Source organism: Rissa tridactyla, chromosome 1 (genome assembly GCF_028500815.1).
Source record: "Rissa tridactyla isolate bRisTri1 chromosome 1, bRisTri1.patW.cur.20221130, whole genome shotgun sequence".
Classification (NCBI taxonomy): domain Eukaryota; kingdom Metazoa; phylum Chordata; class Aves; order Charadriiformes; family Laridae; genus Rissa; species Rissa tridactyla.
Window position 1 is genome coordinate 96,561,082 of NC_071466.1, and position 20,732 is coordinate 96,581,813.

Genomic DNA, 20,732 nt, shown 5'->3' on the forward strand with positions numbered 1-20,732 from the left:
GAATTTTTTTTTAACTGTCAGGCAGCCTTGGTGAACACACCTGCAAGCATTTAAATGATATAAATAGGTGCACCTGGGTAAGAAATAAAAGTATAAACCTTTAACTCTGGAGCTGTAGGTGGCTAAAGAAGCACTATGGAAGACCAAAGCAGAAGAATGGTAAATGGTTTGTTTGAAGACCCTGTCCAGAACTGGCTGTTTTGTCTGTGAGAAGGAGCATGTGTTGCTCATTTCAGGATTTGTTCATGGGTGTTTAAAGCTTGTAGGGCTTAATTTCTGGAATGGAAGGACTCTGGCTCTAGAGCTCCAACTTTAAGGGCTACTATGTGAAAGCACTCTGTGTTTGGGAAAAAACTAAGTAAAGATTGGTGTTTTTTATGTATGAGTACTGTGGAAAAGCTTTTAAATCCCACAGTGAATCTAGCCGTCCTTCTGGAGTATGACTCTTCCCTATACTTTCTTGTTGGAAGAGGCAGCAGCCCAAGGAGGAAGGAAATGGAGGAATAATTGCTATGTGTGGATCAAGAGCAACCAAACCCCATCCTTTTTTTGTGTGTGACTTAATAGCCTCAGAGGTAGCCTGATCCTGTAAGCTATGTGTTTGCCAGTACTTTTACTGACCTAAATCCAAGGAAATGGCAATAGTGTTTTCTGTGTCAGCAGGATGTGATGTGATGGAAGGGTATGGGGGTGTTTTGCTGTTTTGAAAAGTGACAGGTAGGTTAATGCTTGTTTGACTGGCATTTTACAGGCCAGCAGTAAACATGAGTCCTAACGAGTCCAAGGTAAGGCTTTTTGTGGATACAATGGGATAGCCTGGTAAAACTGTCACTACAAGGGAAATGGGGGTGACCTTTGGCCTCTCATTAGATAGTTAATGACGGTTGCGTGGAAAAGATGATGAATGTTTATGATAACCAGTGTTTGCCACCAATACCAATGCGTTGGGGCGAGTGTCTCAGTGGTGTGCTGATCCACCAGCAAGGCATCGTGGATCCTTTTGTGGCCCTGTAGGCACAGCCAGAGCTGTGAATTAATGTGCCTGGGCAACTGAGCTGTGACGGTCCATGGCAGGTGAGAGGGGTTGCCTGGGAAAGGGTGAGCTGACAGAACCTCTCAGGAACCAATCAGAAATTAATGCCGGGCAGCACAGCAGGGCCTGTAAAGGGAAGGAGCGCCAGTTCCTGCCCTGCAAAGGCACCGTGTGGGGATGCCTGTGGAGGGAAGCAGGAGGCCGGTGCGTTTCTGGGTAGCCCCTCCCCGGCTGACCATAATCCCAGCTCCCGTTCTAGGTGATGCTCAAGGCGGGCGGGCGGGCAGCCACAGAGCGCCACTACTCGCCCCCTCCTCTTTCCTTCGCCGCGCCAGGGCCCCGGGTCGCGGTCTTGCCGCGCCTCCATTAGGATCTACGCCACTGCGCCGGGGGAAGCGCACAAGATGGCGGCTGGCGCCGGCCCGGCCGCCCACGTGACACCCCCCGCTCCCATACGACTCCTTCTAGAGACATCTCAGCCCCGCGCGCGCCGGGGCGCTCTCGCGAGCACGCCGAACAAAAGGCGAAGGCGGCGGGGAGGGGGGGGGCGGTCGTGATCTCGCGAGACCTCCTGGCCGTTCCTCCCCCCTTCCCCCAGTGGGGGAAACCTCGCGGTATCGCCTGGGGAGACCCAGCGGCTGCCGCGCGGCGGGGGGGGGGGCGGGCTGTCGCGCTCCCTAAGTCTCGCGACACCTCCTCCTCCGGAGCGCCCTTCACCGCGGGCTGAGCTGAGGAGGCAGGCGAAGATCTCGCGATAGTTCCTCGTTCCCCCCTCCGGCGCAGCGCCGTTTGGTTTTTCTCGCGATAGCGCTGGGCAGGAGGCTGGGGGGGGGGGAAGGGAGCGCGCGGGAAGGGGCGGTAGCGTGCGCGCTGAAGTCAGCGCGCACCGCTGGGACCGGGGGGCGGGGCCTATATAAAGACTGGGGCCGAGGCGGGGGGGGCTCAGTCAGGAAAGCGGTTCGTGGTGGACGAGCGGCAGCAGCAGCGGCGCAGGCCCACAACCGCGTTGAATCTGAATTTCTCGAGGCGGAGCGGGACACCCCGAGACGATCTCTCGTTATGAGTCATGTGGCGGTGGAAAATGCCCTCAGTCTAGACCAGCAGGTGAGGGACGGGCCCTGGAATGCGGGGGGGGTGGGGGTGGTGGAGCGGCAGGAGGCTGCTCCGTTAACCGGAGTGCGGCGGCCTGAGTAGAGGCGCGGAGGAGACTGCGAGTGCGTGGGGCATGGATGGTGGGGGGGAGGGGAGGGATTCCCGGCGTGGGACTCCTCGTTCCGCTTCTCGCTCCGCGACGGTTGCGTCGTGATTTTCCCCTCTATTCCCCCCTTCCCGCTTCAACGTGGCCCGTCTGTGGCGTATTCGGTTGTTGCGCAGTTTCCGCCGTGAGGCGGCTCCGGGCCGGGGAGGGGGTTGGAAGGGAAGGGGGGAGGGGGGGTGGCGGCGCGGGAAGGACGGGACCACCGTTGCCGCCGTAGCCGGGATCTGCGCCTGCCCCCGCGGCCTCCTTGCCACGCTCCAGGCCCGGCTTTTGTGTGGCGGCGAGCGACGATGGTCAGGCTGGTTGCCGGCACCCCTGGCGGCGGCGGCGGGAACTAGCGCGCGGGGGGGGAGGGGAAGGAGGAGGAGGGAGCCTCGGGGGGGGAAGGGGGGGGGGCAGGGAGAAAGACGCGATAAATGGCGCCCATTGTGCCTCTGACGGGGCGAGATGGGGGTGGGGGAGGAGGGCGCTTTGTGTCGGCGCCCACTTCCCCGGGGAAGGGCTGGGGGGATGGAGGGAGGGGGCGATGGCGGCCGCCTTTGTTCGAGCTGCGTCAGCAGCGGCGGCCCTTTCCCGCTCTTTCCTCCGGTGCCCGTGGGCCCCGGTGACGCAGTTGGGCCTGGACGAGGAGCGCCTCAGCCGGCATGTGTCCGGGCGGCTCCCGGGCCTGCGAGCTTGTTGTTCTTTTTTTTTTTTTTATTATTTTTTCCTCTTTTTTTTTTTTTCTCCCCCCGCCTCTGCTGGGCGGAGCCGTTCCCCGTTCCCTGCCCAATGTGGAGGGGGTAGATGGTTATCTAATCCCGGGCTGGGGGGGGGTGGTGGTGGTGGGGGAGGAGGGAAGAGGAGGCTCCTATGTTGTAGCGAGACCCGGGGCGGGCAGCTGGCGTGGCAGGGCAGCGCTAGCCCTCGGCGCCTTGTAGGCTTCGGGCGGCCGCTGCTCCGGAGTCTTCGGCGAAGTAGGTCAGGGAGCCGGTCCTTCTCCCCCCCCCCCCTTCCCGCTTCTTCCCCCTCCTTCCCCCCCCCCCCGTGGTAGCACGTGACGGGTGCCGGCTGCCGGATTAGCCGGGCGGCTGCGGCTGCTCCCTGCTGCGCCGAAAATCCCAACCCGCAGTGCCGGCTGCACCGCCGCACTGAGATGGCGGCCAGGCCGGGCTTCCTCGCTGCGCCATCTCCGAGAGGGGATTTTGGCAAGTGTTGCCCCTTCTTCTCCCCCCACGGTGGGGGCGGGGGGGGGTCGGGTGCGAGAAGATCTGTGCATCGCTTCTGTTGACTGCTTCTGGAGAGGCAACTTTGTCCTAGTAGCGAGTCCTTGTTCTTGTTTACTTCTAAAGTAAGAATCGTTCTTTAGCCTCCTGTGGATGCTTGGATCAACTAAAGAGATTAGAATTCAGTAGCTTTAAAGAGGATCATACGTGGCCTGCCGTGGGAGGATTTTTCAAGAATCTGAATGTCCTAAATGGCAGCAAATGCAACTGAACGTCTAAAAGGACAGTACACTGGGATCTTTGCTTTGGATTGATTCACATCGTAGTGGAAGACACCTTAGTGCCATTGGTCTTGCATAAAATTTACTTTTACTTAACCATGTTTTGTGATTCCCAAATAAGTTTCTGATCTTTCCAAAACAGCTATGATCTGGTGTTTAAGCTTTGTGAGTTGCTCCCTGCCTTCTACTGAAATTAGTCCATAGTGTGTTTGACCTAAAACGTTTGGGTTACATGCTAGTAGTGCCTGAACTGAAATACCTCTTGGTAGACTTTACTGGGAGACTGAAGGCTGTAAACAAAGTTCTAGAAAAGCAGGCAAAAAATTGTGAAGTCGCTTGATGTTTTGTGAACAGCAGCTGCCTCAGACATGTATCTCAGTAGTGTTAATGCAGCATAAAGAAATAGCTGAGTCCCTGCAGGTGAAGGACCCAACTGAATTGGTATTATTTGGGCTGTAGTCTCTGTAGATCTAAAAAAGTACATTTAAAAATTGCTATTGATCTCAATCGGCATGCATTTGAGTAGACTGAAAGACTCTTTTAAATGGCTCTTTAGCTGGCATATATTGTGTGAAGCAAAGTCAGTGGTATTTGATTTGGTCTGTGTTTGGCTTTGGCTCTCTTGGCTTTGCTGGCTGTGTGGTGCGTGTTTATTGGTGGATATGAAGACATTGGGGATGGTGTAGCCTTGAGTACTAACTATGGTTTTGGTGGTTCCCTTTTACAGGAGGTGTAACTAACACTGTAAATAAATTTCTCTGCAGCAATAACTTGTCTGAACACTGCCTACTCTTAATAAGCAAAAGGACTTTTTGTATCTTAGCATAAATTCATGCTGTAACATGTTGATACTTGTTTCATTTTTTCTAGTTTTCTGGTCTAGACTTGAATTCCTCAGACTCTCAGAGCGAAGGAAGCTCTTCAAGCAGTAAGTACAAGCAAGTTCTCAAGCTTACAAACACAGTTTTAGAAATAAGGGTTTTGTAGCTGTGAAAAGTAATTTCTGAAGCAAAGATTCATGGAGGTTGATGGGGAAATTGAGGAGGCTGCTAGTTATGTCTGATTTAAAAATGCTGTATCCTTTAGGTAGGAGCACTTAATTTAGGAGTGATACAGCATGTGTAGATTTCTTGAGTACTTAACTAACTGGAGGGACCTTAGTGTTCCAGTTTTGTCCCAGATTTTCTGTTGCCTCTAGTCAAACAGCTGAGGCCACTGATTGTAGTAGTGGTGTGATGATCTGGCTAGAGTTGCAGTGTTTAAAGGTAAAAGTTTTAGTAGTTGACTGTACTAATCCCGATTAATTGAGTAGAAATTGCATTCTCTGACATGCAAGGCTTAAGTACTTGAAGAGAGGGGAGTCTTCCAGGAATTCACATTCACCTTTGTGGCTGGTACATTCTGATTCATGTTGCTTAGCAGACAGATGCTTCTGGATTGAAAGTGAAGAATGCTATTCAGAGGCAATTACATGTGGCTTCTGGTTTGATCTAAGCTGAACTGATGGGGATGGAAAAATACTGGTAGTAATAATACTGTGAGTACCAGTACTTGAATGACACAGGGAAAATCTTAAGCTGCTCAAATACCTGGCACCAGGTTAAGCCTTAATGAGTTCTAGGAAGACAAGCTTTCATCACAGACACTGTAATATCCATAAAGGGCATGTATGACTTGGTCAAAAAAAAAAATAGCAAGACCATCTTCATTTAAAAAAAAAAGGCAGTTATCTAAATGAGTATGCAAGAATTCAATCTTCACTGTGTTGAGTCCTCTGAGAGAAGGATATAAAGTGCTGTATTAAAGGATTCTTGTTTAAAGATGCTGTAAGAGGCCTTAAAGCTTGTGAGGCAGGCAGGGTTTTTTCCGAACAAAAAGCTGTTGTTGGAAAGGCTAGTATCTCAAAAGGTGCTAATGCTGCAATCTTGTAACACCACCTTTCTTTTGTCCTTTAGAAGGCCGATACATTCCTCCTCATTTGCGGAACAGGGAAGCTTCAAAACAGGGTATGTATCAGAAATACAGTGGCAACACTCCTACCTGGTTCTTGGCCTACTTCTGAATCTCTAGGAACAGACTGTTAAAGGCTTTGACAGTACTGTTAAAGGTGATTATGCAGACTGCTTGGCTATTCTGTGCAAAACACTGCGACTTAATCTTCTGCTTTTAGTGTGCTATTCTTGGTTCCTTTACCAGGTTATGTTCTAAGGTCAAGTTCAGTATCTTGTCTGGCACAATACTTCCTGTATCTTATTAAGCAATTAACCGTGACTGAAGCAAGATGGTGTCTCCCATCTTAACTAGCTCTGTAATCTTGAGTATTCACCTTAGTGACTTTTGGGAGTGCTTTTTTTTTTTCTGGTATTGACTGTGTTGTGAAACTTTAGTAACCAGTTGTTTAGTATGAACAAATAGCACAGTTTAACTTTGTAAATGTATGTTCTACACAGCTTGCTCTTAACTAGGCAGCATGAGAAACAAAATAGTTAAGAAATGTCCTTGTTTAGCTTCCTGTAGTTTTTATGTAAGTCCACAAGAGTACTTGCAGAAGAAAATGTGGGATACTGGTGCATGAAACACATGACCAACATTGGTCATCTGTTTACACAGGGGAGTTCGTGCTGAGAAATGGCCTTTGTATCTTGCACTTCCTAAACAAAATGTAAGAGTTCTTCGGTGGAATAAAACATGACCTTTGTAAGATAGAAAGGTAGCAGATACTGCAGCAGGCTTTATCATCAGGTCTAGTGATTTCTGTAGATAGAAGAGAAACACTTCCTCTAACACCTACTGAAGTACTGGAATGGAAGAACTAAATTGCTTTCTGCTACACTGCAACTTAAGGAAGCCTTTAATCTCATCTCTTTCTAAAACAGTGGATTTCCGCAGATTCCCTTCTCAATACTGCAAGAGGACTCATTCCATTTGGAATGGGTGGAAGGAGAACATCGAAGTATATATATCTCATAGTACTTCTGGTGCTGTGTAATTTTAAATTTAACTAGATAAAAAATGCTTCGCTCCAGTTTTGTGCCATTTGAAGGAACAGATTGGTCTGGTTTTTGTCTTGCCTTTGCATGTGCCCAAGCTCGTGTGTTTTTTGGTTTCTTAAACCTAAAAGAAGCACAGCCTAAAGCACCAAATGGTGAACAGCCTGTTACAAGAAGCCAGTGTTTTGGGGAAAGTAGAGGGGCTGGTTGGCAGCTCAATGCTCTTGAAGTTCCTGATCACATTAACCTCAGATGTGAGCAGTCTTTCAATAAATTGACCTGCTAACCCTGAGAGGAATGTGCAGGTTTCTCAAAAGCAGGAAACAAAGTTGGCTTGTGGACATTTGGTGTTTATATATAGATTTCCTTTGCCTATATGACAACTTGTACCAAACTGCAGTTTAATCTTTGGGGATATTGGATATGGAGGGATACTTCAGTCTTAACCGTGAGTTCATATGTGACCTGTTATGTATAGGACTGTCACTGTTGTCTTCTCTGTGTAAGATGAGAATTCAGACATTGCAATGAGATCATGTATGGCTTTTCTGGGGACTTAAGCTTCACCTTGCAAAAATGTAAACAAGTCATGAAACTTAAGTTTGACCTGGGGCTTGTTCAATTAATAGAACATAGGCTACTGCTTTCCTTGGTAAACCTTCAAAACTTCCTTTAAACCTGTTTTAAGTACTGGATCACTGGACTCCTCATGGCTCCCTCAGACAAGGCTCATGATGGCTAAATGGAAAAGCTACAGTTCCAGGTCATGCCCCCTACTGGGAAGCAAAGTGGGTATCATCTGTACAGTGATGTAAAGCTGAGCTATTTCATAGAATGATTTGAAGTCTGTTACACAGTTCACTTTCATGTGAAAGTACATGCTTCTTTCTCTTATTTACAACTAAATTGACAACTGCGTTAAGTGTGTTGAAGCTTTTGTGTATATTGGCTGCTCCTTGGAATCGTCAGCAACAGATGTTTTCAAGGTGTAGGCATTAGCAAGCAATAGGCAAAAGAGACATTGGATAATAGTGGTATTTGACCATGTTACAAAACTCTTGATGCAGCCTTACAAGTGTAGCAACCTGAGAAAATCTTTATTGATGTAAAAATCAGTTAAACTACTTGGTAGAACTGTGTTTCAGTAATGAGTAGAATTGTCTTGCTCACATACTGTGACCTTATGGACTTTTGTGAAAGTGTTAATTAACTATGACTGCATTCAAAAAAACTTGAAAAAAGAAAAAAAAATTGTCTCCTGCGGGGTGTTCCCTTAGACGTGCTCTAGCAACAAATAGTGTACAGTTCCTAGCTTGGGGTTCTCACTTTCCTCTAGTTCATGACAGTATAGTAATTCATAGATGCTATTAAAGTTCCGCAATGAGCATACTTGCAGCTAAGTAAGAAATTGCTTAAGGCAGTGGACTTAATATTTAAAAATAGCTGTTCTTTGTGTTTGTGAAGAGGTGAACACCTTCATGATTTCAGTAGGTATTGACAGGCGAAGCATGCTATGGGATGTATTTTTTTTTTTTTAAAACTCCTACAGTGCCTTCTTCGGCTTACTCTTTCCATACACCTGCAGATCTGTCCCTATTGCAATACTAATCTGTTAGCGTTGTATGTAGGAACAGGACAGAACTGTGGGAAATAAGAGGATGCATAAAAATATGTCCTTAGGTTACTTAATGGCAGTTCTGTTTTTCAGCTGTTGAAGCTACAGTGCAAGGAGCTCGATATGCAGTGCTGCCTGGTCTGAAGTGTCTTGGTTCTGTGAGCTTGACTTGATAACACTAGAGCTTGTTGTCATGTCATTTTCTTGTTATAACTTTCTGGAAGCTGCTTTTGGATATTTAAAGCCTAACCCTGATCTATAATAGATCAAGGAACTTACTTTAAGGGTCTTTTCCAACCTAAAGGATTTCACGATTCTTAACTATTTTTCCCAGCTTTAAAAAGCTGATGATTGTTGGTGCTTGTGGCAGCTTTTCAAGTAAGCTGACAATGATTGGTGATAGAGCATTCTAAAATGCAAATTAAAATGCTAATTGAGGAGAAGTATTGACAATTCTACCACTTTTCATAGGTGCAAGAACTAAAAAAATTGTTCTGGAGTAAATTAACTTACTGAACTCCAAACTTACTCCTTTGAGAAATATGTGCTGGATGGAATCTATATGGATTTTTACTTAAAAAAAAAAAAGTTTGAGGAATTTCATCTTGGTGTGTTGGCTTTTGATTTGCCATGTGTTCTAAATCATCATGATGACTTCTGCTAGCTGGTTACTTGGAATTGACTTGTATGGCCTGGACCTCTGTTGTTCTATGCTGATCCACAAGTAAAACCAAACTAGGAATACCAAACCGAGAGTGGAATTAATAGTGCTAATTGCCAAGCAGTGTGTATATATGTATTTGTTTAAGACTTGGTCTAGAAGTTCCTGCAGTACCTCAAAGAAAAACATGGCAAGGTGTCAGCTGTGGAAACTACTGTAGTAACAAGCTAGATAAATAAGCTTACTTTGTATGCTCTTTGGAGTACAAAATTTTGACTCCTTCCTGGAACTTGGTAGAAGATTTTAATGTAGTATGGAGTCAGTCCAATTTTTTCACTAATGAGAAACTGCATCTGTTATTTCTGAAGATTGCTCTGTCGGTACCACTGCTGTTAGATCTTTTGGTAGTGTGACATATCCCAATATATTTAACGTGGTTTGAAAGGTACTCATACTAAAATCTGCCTTTAGATGCCTTCTAAACAAGCTACAAATAAGTTTCTTATATGTTAAGGAAGTGATTATGGTATTCCGGATCTTCTGTCAGCAGTCTCTTGAAGTGAAATTAATTTATCCTTAAGGACTAAAGTTACTTCTTAAAGGACTAGGAAAGTCTTGAGTGCTAATAAACTTCATGTGTGGATTATTTTTGTTGTGTGCTTCAGTTAGCCCAGACCAAATGAGTTATAGTTCTCACATTAGTTTTTAGAACTCCCTTGTGACTATGCATGTCTGGATTCTGGGGAGTAGAATTTCTTACTTCAGAAAAAGTAGGGAGGAAGGGGAATGACATTCCCCAGAGAACATCTAATGGTAGAGCAATTGCTGTAGCAAAGCTTTTTTGGAGAGACAGGGCTTAGAACAACCCTTTTCTTTGGAGTAATTTTGTTTCATGGTTGTGTTTACTGTCTGATGCATAGGTCTTGACTGGTTTTATGTTGTGGAGCTGGCAAAAGCATGCTCAGTAATAGGAGTGACACTATATATCTGTTTAATTGTTTAATTTATTCTCTGATAGAAGCCCCTAGCTGAGACTCTGGTTGGGTCATGTTTTCAAACTTGTGAAGTTGGAACTCTGAATCAGAATTTGTAAGTTCTTAGTCCATACCAAAGCAGTGTAGTACCAAAGCACTGTTTAATGCTCTACATTTCTGCCTACCTCCCAACCCCTGGTAGCTGAATAAAACCAAGGGTTTTTTTACTTCATGGTGTTGGCAAGCTCATGTACTTTCTATTCTTCTTGGTCCTTTTTCTTTGAGCTACATTCCTAAGTAGGTGTCTACTGAAGGTAGGTGTAAAAGTGCTGTGGAAAATTTCAGTGGGGTAATTCATTAAGAACTCCATATTCCTTATTTCACTGTGATCGTAGATCAGATTGCTCTGTGTACTTGCAGTATGACGAAACATTCTAACTTCCATGTGGATTTCTAATGCAAGGGCTAATACTGTTTATTAATTTGTTAACCTCACAAAAATTAAATTAATCCAGCATTTATGTTCAAGTTGTAGAGATAATGTAGGCTTGGCAAGACTTAATGTCTTAAGGTTTCTTCTGATACCTGTTAGCCAGAGTAGGCAACTTGCATGCTATCACTAAGGGAAGTGCAGCATTTTAGAAAATGATGTGCTTGTACATAAGTGGAGGTGTTTCAGCAAGTTCTCATAGGCAATGAGATGCTTAGTCCCTATTAGAATAAGTCTTAACATCTGTACATCTTCCATTCTTGAAGGACTGCTTACCTTTCAATCTTGTAGACCTTCCAGTAGAGACCTAATGGACAGAACTTAGCTATTTTTCTTGTAAAAAAAAAAAAAAAAAAAAAAAAAAAAAAACAAAAAAAAACCAAAAAAAAATTAGACTATGTAATGTATGGCTAAAATACCTTTCTTTACTAGGTTTTGATAGTGGTGGCTGGAGCTCTAGCAGAGACAAGGATGCATACAGCAGCTTTGGTGCACGGTCTGACCGTGGAGCAAAATCAAGCTTTTTTGACCGTGGAAATGGATCAAGAGGAGGAAGGCAAGTACTTATTTGTCTGGGTGGTACACATGAAGTCTGTCTCGGTTCTAGTAGTGCATCTGTAATCTTGATGTTAAAATTGGAGTTCTAGGTGTGAACAACAGGATAAGGTAGGAGGAACCTGGGAGGGGAGGAGAGAGCAAGAGAACATTGCTTTTAAAGCTACGTGAGTTTAAGGATGGGAAATTTGCATGTGTTGAAAAACGTGCCCAGTAGTCTGCCACCAGCCACTCACTGCAGCTATAATGACTTGCTGACCTAATCAATTCACAAAAAAAAGGGCTAGATGGGTGGCTACTTCCAGAAAAATCATGAAGAGCTGTTGGGAGCACATAAACTACATCAAAATGGATTTTTATTTTTTCTAATTTCAGTATTTTTTTTCCTTGTTTAAAAAGTATAGTTAATAAAACTGGGTGAGACTCTTGCAGGTTCTCTACCTTACTTGATCAGTCTTAAACACATCATGCGTTGTATGCACAAGTGTGGTGAGAGTGGCCTTTATCGACTAGTAAAGCTGACGCTAGTCCTGTATCCAGACTTTTCTCAAACATGATTTACCAGACCAAAAACTAAACAGTTGAGGTAAGGACTTTTTCGACCTTCTTTCAAAGTCAGTAATGCAGGTGAGCTCCCTCTTTATAAAATAATAATGTGACATGCAGTTGTGGTATTTACTTTGGTCACATGTGTGGTGGGGGAATAAAGGAACAAATTGCAGCATTTAAGGGTTTTGTCTGGATGTAGGAGACCTATGTAAAATGATGCACAAAGAAAGGGGGGAGTACCAAACAATGTCTCCTAAGAGGTTTAAGCGGACCTCCCTACAAAAATGGCAAAGACTGAGCAACTTCAGTTGCAGCTCTACTGGCAAATGACCGATTCTTTTACATCTGTTACGTTTAACCAACTGAAAATTTTGATACAAAGTTTGGTGTATCAAGCTCAACTGAGCTGTGAAATCATGACAAACTCCTCTGTCTGAGGCAGAACAACATGACCTAGTCTGATGGCTGGGACTAAACTCTTTAGTTGGTAGATCAAGAAGCAAGTACAGATAGTCTGATGACTTTGAATTCTTCTACAGTTTTACATGTAATACCTAGAGCATACACTACTAGATGATTATAGCTTTAATTTTGCATGTCAAAAAATCCTGTTGCCCGGGAATGGTAGCCTGATATTCTTGCTGTATTTAGATATGAAGAGCGTGGAAGAGGTGGTGACTATGATAGGAGCGGCTTCGGTAGATTTGACCGTGGTGGGAATAGCCGCTGGTGTGACAAATCAGATGAAGATGACTGGTCAAAGCCTCTTCCCCCGAGTGAGCGCCTGGAACAGTAAGTAATGGAACAGTGTAAATTCACATGACAGGGTCAGTTGTTATGACTAGCAAGTAAAATACTTTCTCTTCTGTTTTTAGAGAGCTCTTTTCAGGAAGCAATACTGGCATTAACTTTGAGAAATATGATGACATTCCTGTTGAAGCAACAGGCAGCAACTGCCCTCCGCATATTGAAAGTGTAAGTGTTTTACTTTTTTGGTTGTGGTTTTTTAAAATCTGGTTTGCTGATGTGTATCTAATTGTGACTATTTGGATGTGAAACTTGATGCCATGCTGTCTTAAGTTCAGGGAGGAAGGGAAACACTGTCTTGCCTTCCTATGGCTAAGCTGTTTTGCAGAGGGGGGTTGCACGTGACGAACTAAGACATGGGAGAAATTGGTCTAAGCTTGTTCAGTTAACACTTGTAGCTCACTTAACTATGTGACTTTAAATGTGTAAAGGAGTAGAAGTGCTTGAAGGTGCTGGTTGGGAGCAACTGCTTAAGCATAGGCAGTGCATTGTGCTAAGCATGGTATACTGGTGTAGTCACTTCAGGCTTGGCTGGCTTTTTAAGGCTAACTTAAATAACTGGACTAAGTAGATAACCAGACTCTAGGTAACTAGGTCCTGAGTACCTGTAAACTTAATAGGCAGGTTTGTTCTGTAGGAAGAGATGGAAAAAAAGCTACTTTATAAATGACTTAAACTGAATGATGCGTTCTGTGGTGGCTGAAGGGAAGCATCCCCATCTTTCTTGTTTTAAATATCTTACAGTTCAGTGATGTTGATATGGGAGAAATTATTATGGGAAACATTGAGCTCACACGCTACACCCGTCCTACTCCAGTCCAGAAACATGCAATACCTATTATTAAAGAAAAGAGAGACTTGATGGCCTGTGCTCAGACAGGTAAGTTAGTAACTCTTTACTGCTCCTACTTAGGCGTAGGGTCTTGTATTTCTCAAGTTGCAGGTAAGAGGTCTGTAAGGCAGTACAACTTTCTCTTCAGAGCATACTGAAATAGCTGCAGTGTTGAAAATCAATTAGCTTTAGAGTCATGCAGCTGCTTTAGATGTGGATGGCTGGGTTTACTCTGTCTTGAGAGAAATGTTCAGGGCTTAAATCACATTTACTTAAGGGTTTTGTGGTGCTGAGTGGTAAGGGTTTTGTAGAGAACCTCTACTGCCTAAGGAGTGCTCTGCAATGGCAGAGGTAGTAGCCGTATACTGGTGTAGACGTTAGTGAGGAATATGCTAGTGATATGGGATTAGTGCTGTAGTTAAAAGTACAGTATCTTTGAAAACCAATATTAGTAACACTAAATTGTGTCCTAATAGGGTCTGGGAAAACAGCTGCATTTCTTCTACCAATATTGAGCCAGATCTATGCAGATGGCCCTGGTGATGCCTTGAGAGCTATGAAGGCAAGTATTTAAATACCTAGTCTTGGAAAAGCTATGACCAATGTGTATTTCTGCCCATGTTGATGTATGCTGCTGAACACAATAGCTGGGCTTAAATGTCATATTGCTTTGGGTATGATAGGCAAGGTTCTCAACTTCTAGAAGGCTTCAGCTATTTCCCTTGAAAAATGTAAGCTGTGGAACACTTTTTTCCTACCTAAAGGGTTGATACATGTAACTGTTTAGGGAAAAGATTGTTTATGAGTGTTTTTGTTGTTGCATAAACTTCAAAGATGCTTCCCTTGCTACAAAAAACTTAGTTACACCTGTCTGGTGTAGTGACTTTAGGATAGGAAGTAACAGGGTTTTTTTTGACTGTTTTCTCTGCCGCTTAAGTTAAGGATGATGGTGCAGGTCATAGAGACCAAGCTTGTGCAGCTGCGTTGCTGTAAATGTATTGGCTAACAGCTGAATCTTCGGTACGGTAGTACGGCAGAGTCTTCAGATAAAGTGCTTAAAACAGGTTGGCTTTCAGCCATGCGTTTTCTTTAAGACAGACTTGGTGACCTGTCTTCAATATTGCCTTTAGTAGTTTTTTTTAATTCCCCTTGTATTTGTGGTACTCATTCCAAGTTTGTTTTTTTCTTCAGGAGAATGGAAGGTATGGGCGCCGTAAGCAATATCCAATCTCACTGGTCTTGGCTCCCACTAGAGAACTGGCTGTGCAGATCTATGAGGAAGCCAGAAAGGTATGTCTAGGAGTTCATCATCACAAAATAGCTGAGGTATAGTTTTTTTTTTAGAGCTAACTTACTTTGTTTTATAGTTTGCATACCGTTCCAGAGTTCGTCCCTGTGTTGTATACGGTGGTGCAGACATTGGTCAACAGATACGTGACTTAGAACGTGGATGTCACTTGCTTGTAGCAACTCCAGGACGACTGGTTGATATGATGGAGAGGGGAAAGATTGGATTGGATTTCTGCAAGTAAGTAGAATGTTCTTGTCCGTATGCTAATGATGTGACAACTAGAAACCTTGCCTTTTATAGAGAGATCTAGAGTTAATGACACTTAAGTTTTAGTTTTCAAACTGTATAAACACGTAGTGGATAACTTGTAGCCTTCTGTCTGTTCTAGGTTACAGCTTAAAGAGAAAAAGCTCTGAAGAATAACTTTTCTTATTACTATTCAGGTATCTGGTGCTTGATGAAGCTGACAGAATGCTTGATATGGGCTTTGAACCTCAGATTCGTCGCATTGTTGAACAAGATACTATGCCACCAAAGGGGGTTCGTCATACCATGATGTTCAGTGCTACTTTCCCCAAGGAAATCCAGGTACTTTTTCAAAAGCTCAAACATTTTCAGTTCATAGGTCCAAATTCCCCTTCCACAAATGCAAAAAAAAAAAGTAATAATACCGTTTTGATATATTTTTTTTTCTTCCCCCTTTTTAGATGCTTGCTCGTGACTTCCTTGATGAGTATATCTTTCTGGCTGTTGGCAGAGTAGGTTCTACTTCTGAGAACATCACACAGAAAGTAGTATGGGTGGAAGAGGCAGACAAACGATCGTTTCTGCTTGACCTGCTAAATGCCACAGGTAAAGACCAGTTTCAGCTAAGCAAATAAGGCAAATCTAATGACTTAAGTACTTCTTTTGAGTAGGTGAATGAAAGGGTATTTCCTTAAAATGGAGTGAATACATTCCACTGGCTAAATGTCAGTTTTAAGTTGACATAAGCTCTTATGGTAATACCAAATGGGGAGGGAGGTCTCCAGTGGCTTCAGGTTAAAATAAACAAGAGCAGAGACCTAAAACTGCCTTTTACCAGATGTGTGGAGGCAAGTGTTGTCTGTGCGGCTTTTCTGCTAATGTGTGCTTTGATTATTATTAGGCAAGGATTCGTTGACTCTGGTGTTCGTGGAAACTAAAAAGGGTGCAGATGCTCTTGAGGACTTCTTGTACCATGAAGGATATGCCTGTACAAGTATACATGGAGATCGCTCTCAAAGAGACAGAGAGGAAGCACTGCACCAGTTCCGTTCGGGCAAGAGCCCAATTCTTGTTGCCACAGCAGTAAGTAAAATCTATGAAGTTTGAGCCAGTAAGCATACTACTTGGCCTGTGGAATTTTACTAAGATCTGATTTAATCCTTTAATCATTAGGTAGCAGCAAGAGGACTAGATATCTCAAATGTAAAGCATGTCATAAACTTCGACTTGCCAAGTGACATTGAAGAGTATGTACACCGTATTGGTCGTACAGGCCGTGTAGGAAACCTGGGTAAGTACGATCTAGAACTTTCATAGACAGCACTTCATACCCACGTTGATAGATGTAGTATTGGCTAAGGAGCAAATGGCAACTAAGTACTTGAGAAGGCCATGTGGTGTGTTCTCTGAACAGAAGCTGGTCACTGCTGTCTAGCTGGTGTGGAAGGTAGCCAGTTCCTTTAGCCTAGTGCTTTTGTTGCTATTTAAAAGCTCTGATACCATGTGTAAGCTTGGTATCTTCTGTGTCTGTCAGTAAATAGCCAGGGTTTTTGTGACTAGCTGTGGTGGAATAATTGTCTTATACAGCTCAGGTAATTCTAGTGTTCTTGAGCTTGGCTATGAGGAATCTGATCTTGTACTTGCCATGGCTGCGAGTGGAGTGTGGAATGGGTTTAAGTGCTATGGTGTATTTGCTTTGTGTAGGGCTAAAACTGAATGTTTACTTTAGGTCTTGCCACCTCATTCTTCAATGAGAGGAACATAAACATCACCAAGGACTTGCTTGATCTTCTTGTTGAGGCTAAGCAAGAAGTACCATCTTGGCTGGAAAACATGGCTTATGAACAGCATCACAAAGGAGGTGGCAGCCGTGGGCGATCTAAGAGGTAATGGTCACAACTTAGGCTAAAAGTATACTTAATCCATTGTGGGAGGCAGTTGGGTGACTTGTTTTCAGTCTAAAAATATAGTTAGAGGAAGACAAACTAGTGCAGTATAAGCTGTGAGTTATGCACATCAGAAGGTGACACTTAATGTCTGATTTTGTTCCATCTTACCATAAGGCAATTAACCCGTAAGACTTCTCCTCTTAAGCAGACAATTAGATACGGCTGAGGTACAATGATACGTTGCAAAAGTAGTTTTAGAACTCTGTGAAAACACTTACTAGAAATGCATACCTGTGTTTAGGAGAAGGTAAAACACGCCTCCTGACATAAAACAGGAAAGGTATGAGGGTTAGATCGCAGGTGTGAGGCCACTTGTAAAACAGTTTTGCTATGGAAACCTAAAATACCTTATAAGCTGATAATGCAAAGCTGTGCTTAATGGCTTAAAGGAGTGGGAGGAGAAGCAGCCCTTCCTCTTAATATACTTAATGTGATATGACCATATGAATTCTAGTTGTTTGGCTTTTCCTTCAGAAGCACGCTTGTAAAATGATTTAACTCCGCTCTTCTACAATATGAAAGGTGGTCATAAACGCATCACTTGAACACTATGATAGGTTTGGAAATTGTGTGGAGCAGAGGTTGCACTGAACCAAATCTTACCAGGACCTGATAAAGTAATTCTTAGTGTAACATGGCAAATTCAATGTGACCCTGCTTGAATAGTAGTAACTTTTCCTTTGTTATCTTGAATGCCCTTTCCAGATAGCATTGGGATGCTTATAAAGCATGCTGGGCTCAACACTTGTAGTGGTTGTTGGCCCAGCTGTAGTTGGTAACCAGAGTTGAAGAAATTTAGTACTTGAATCTCAATGTCTGCAGTGCTTAAGATACCACTGATGTTACTCAAGTGTTTGTTTTCTTCCTTTATACAGCAGTAGGTTCAGTGGAGGATTTGGTGCCAGAGACTACCGAACAAGTAGTGGTTCTGGCAGCAGTAGCTTTAGTAGCAGTCGATCCACCAGCAGCCGCAGTGGAGGGAGTGGCAGCAGAGGATTTGGAGGTAAGAAAAACTGGGCAGGCAGTGCTGGCAAATACAAAACCAGATGTAAAATGCTTGCTGTAATAAAACCTCTGGAGGTAATGTTTAAATATGAGGTCAGCTGGTGCTTGTTGTGCAAAGTCTCAGCATCCTTCTTGGATCTAGGCTAGTGCAAATTACTTGTCTTCGATTAGTTTGATGCCATCTGTCTCTTCCAACATTTTAGTTAATGTGTGCATTTGACAGTGCTTTTGGGTGGGTTTCCTTTAATAGGCATCCTGTCTGTGCCCTGGCCTATTTTCTTGTTGTGAAGGCTAAAGTCTTCAGTGGGTTAATTAAGCATCACTTTCTCTTGCCTTTCGTAGGTGGTGGTTATGGAGGCTTCTACAACAGTGATGGATATGGAGGAAACTATAACTCCCAGGGGGTTGACTGGTGGGGCAACTGAATCTGCTTGCAGCAGATATCCTACCATACAAGCTAATATGGAAACCACATGTAACTTAGCCAGACTATACCTTGTGTAGCTTCAAGAACTCGCAGTACATTACCAGCTGTGATTCTCCACTGAAATTTTTTTTAAGGGAGCTCAAGGTCACAAGATGGAAACAAAGGAACAAGTAGCCCTATCTTGAAGGTGGTTTTGAAGACTCTATTGCTGTAGTCAGGATTAACTCCCCTCCCACCCATCCCCACCCAGGAACTGCATTTATGATTTTGTGACTGAGGATCATTTGTTTGTTAATGTACTGTGCCTTTAACTTTAGACAACTTTTATTTTGATGTCCTGTTGGCTCAGTAATGCTCAAGATATCAATTGTTTTGAAAAAATAAAAATTACTGAACTTGGGCTAAAATCAAACCTTGGCACACAGGTGTGATACAACTTAAACAGGAATCACTGATTCATCCATAATATTACAAAGAAAAACTTATGCGGTAGCCTGCATTAGGGCTTTTGGTATTTGCAGATTTGAAAAATAAAACATCTTGAAGCATATCAATGCAATTAGTTTCTAATGTGGCAAAACTGTACTAAGTTAAAGTTCTGATTTGCTCACTCTATCCTGGATAGGTACTTAGAACCTGATAGCCTTTAATAAGCCATTCCAGTCATGATGAGATGATGTATGGATACATGCATACATTAAAAGCACTGTTTTTGAAGTTAATGCAAGTAAATACAGCAATTCCTTTTTCAATATTTAGGCAGATCATTAATGTGAGCTAGCCAAATGTGGGCAGAACATTACAGGGAACGTTTAAAGGTCTGATAACTTGAAATAGTTTTTAGGAGAATTCATCTATTTAGACTTTTTAAAAATGCCTGCCATATGAAATTGAAATGGTAGAATGGCTGACCATGGCAGTGATGGGTCCTCCTTAAGGGCCTTACTGAATTTTTGGTCTAATAACGCATGCTAGTGTTGATGTTTTTTGGTCAAGAGGGTATGAACAGGAAGAATTATGCAGCAGGCTTTATTTTAATGCAGATTCACATTACTCTGTTCAAGCTGCGTGGAGATGTTAAACTGGCTTACTGTAGACTTTGTAAAATGGCTCCAGAAGAGTAACAAACAAACCTGAGATCACAGAGGTTGGAAATGTACATAAACTGCACAAGGTTTCAATTCTGCTATTAAAGTGCAGTTTTAGTCAGTTTTAGTTGCATAGGTTTCCATTGTATTTATAGTCTGTTTATGCTAAATCTGGCCAAAGATAAGTATTGTCCACCGGAAAAATGCCTCTGCCACTTGGAATTTCTGTGCTAACGTTGTGGCCAGAGCAGTTAACAACTAATCTACAGTGGCATAGGAAAATGGCAAAAATCTCCTAAAGTGCAATAGATTTTTTCAAGTGTATTGTGCCTTGTTCTAAAACTTTTATTAAGTAGGTGCACTTGACAGTATTGAGGTCATTTGTTATGGTGCTATTTCAAGTCTAGGTTTAGGCCCTTGTACATTTTGCCCATAACTTTTTACAAAATACTTCTTTTATTGCACATTCAGAGAATTTTATATATGTCTTGTGTGCGTGTCCTTAACTTCCAATCTTATTTTGTCTCTTGGAGATTGAACGCAGCTTGTTTAAGGAGAAGGAAATAGATTCTAAAACTTATTTGGGACCATGGGAATGATAGCTGGGAAGAAAACTATTTGCACACGACAGATTTCTAGATACTTTTTGCTGCTAGTTTTGTGTAATATTTATTGAACATTTTTGACAAATATTTATTTTTGTAAGCCTAAAAGTGATTCTTTGAAAGTTTAAAGAAACTTGACCAAAAGACAGTACAAAAACACTGGCACTTGAATGTTGAATGTCACCGTATGCGTGAAATTATATATTTCGGGGTAGTGTGAGCTTTTAATGTTTAAGTCATATTAAACTCTTAAGTCAAATTAAGCAGACCCGGCATTGGCAGTGTAGCCATAACTTTCTGATAGTAAAACAAAAATTGGCAACTTAAAATTAAACATGCCAAGGTTTTGATACACTTGTCTTAAGATATTAATGAAACACTTCTAAACACTGATGTGAAGTGTCCAGATTCTCAGATGTTTGTTGCGTGAGTTTTGTTTAGTTGTGTGTTTTTTTTTTTTCAGTGAATGTCTGGCACATTGCAATCCTCAAACATGTGGTTATCTTTGTTGTATTGGCATAATCGGTGACTTGTGCATTTTAGCAAGTTTTATCAGCCAGCAATATTTTTCAGTTCAGATACAAGGATTCAAAACAATATGCAAGAATGGATTTAAACTTGCTGAATGTGAAAATTGAACTTCAAGTCACTGTAGGTTTAGAATTGCTTATTGTATTAGTTTAGATGCTAGCACTGCATGTGCTGTGCATATTCTTGATTTTATTAAAATAAAAAAGTTGAACTGCACAGTCTACTCATTTGTGAAGCGTCACTCTTCTGGTTTACAAGATCTGTAGCCCAAGCAGTCTCATTCACGTGCAGCTCTGGAAGTAGGTGAATCTAGTGTGGTACCACATCAGTGTGCTTATAA

The 20,732-nt window shown here is 42.9% G+C and overlaps 1 protein-coding gene across 2 annotated transcripts; it reads left to right on the forward strand.

The window, feature by feature from the left end:
* Positions 1-1,957: 1,957 nt before the first annotated feature.
* On the forward strand, positions 1,958-20,615 carry DDX3X (DEAD-box helicase 3 X-linked). 2 transcript variants are annotated; one of them, XM_054199814.1, is made up of 17 exons: positions 1,958-2,137; positions 4,648-4,705; positions 5,733-5,783; positions 10,940-11,063; positions 12,263-12,403; positions 12,487-12,586; positions 13,163-13,298; positions 13,727-13,812; positions 14,442-14,540; positions 14,618-14,778; positions 14,985-15,129; positions 15,249-15,393; positions 15,689-15,870; positions 15,961-16,078; positions 16,517-16,673; positions 17,615-17,739; positions 18,084-20,615. In XM_054199814.1, the coding sequence occupies exons 1-17, from the start codon at positions 2,093-2,095 to the stop codon at positions 18,164-18,166; spliced, it is 1,956 nt and encodes a 651-aa protein (XP_054055789.1). In that variant the 5' UTR covers positions 1,958-2,092; the 3' UTR covers positions 18,167-20,615. The 2 variants fall into 2 exon arrangements, with proteins under 2 accessions (XP_054055789.1, XP_054047348.1); XM_054191373.1 differs by having other exon boundaries at positions 1,959-2,137; positions 17,612-17,739.
* The last annotated feature ends 117 nt before the right edge of the window (positions 20,616-20,732 follow it).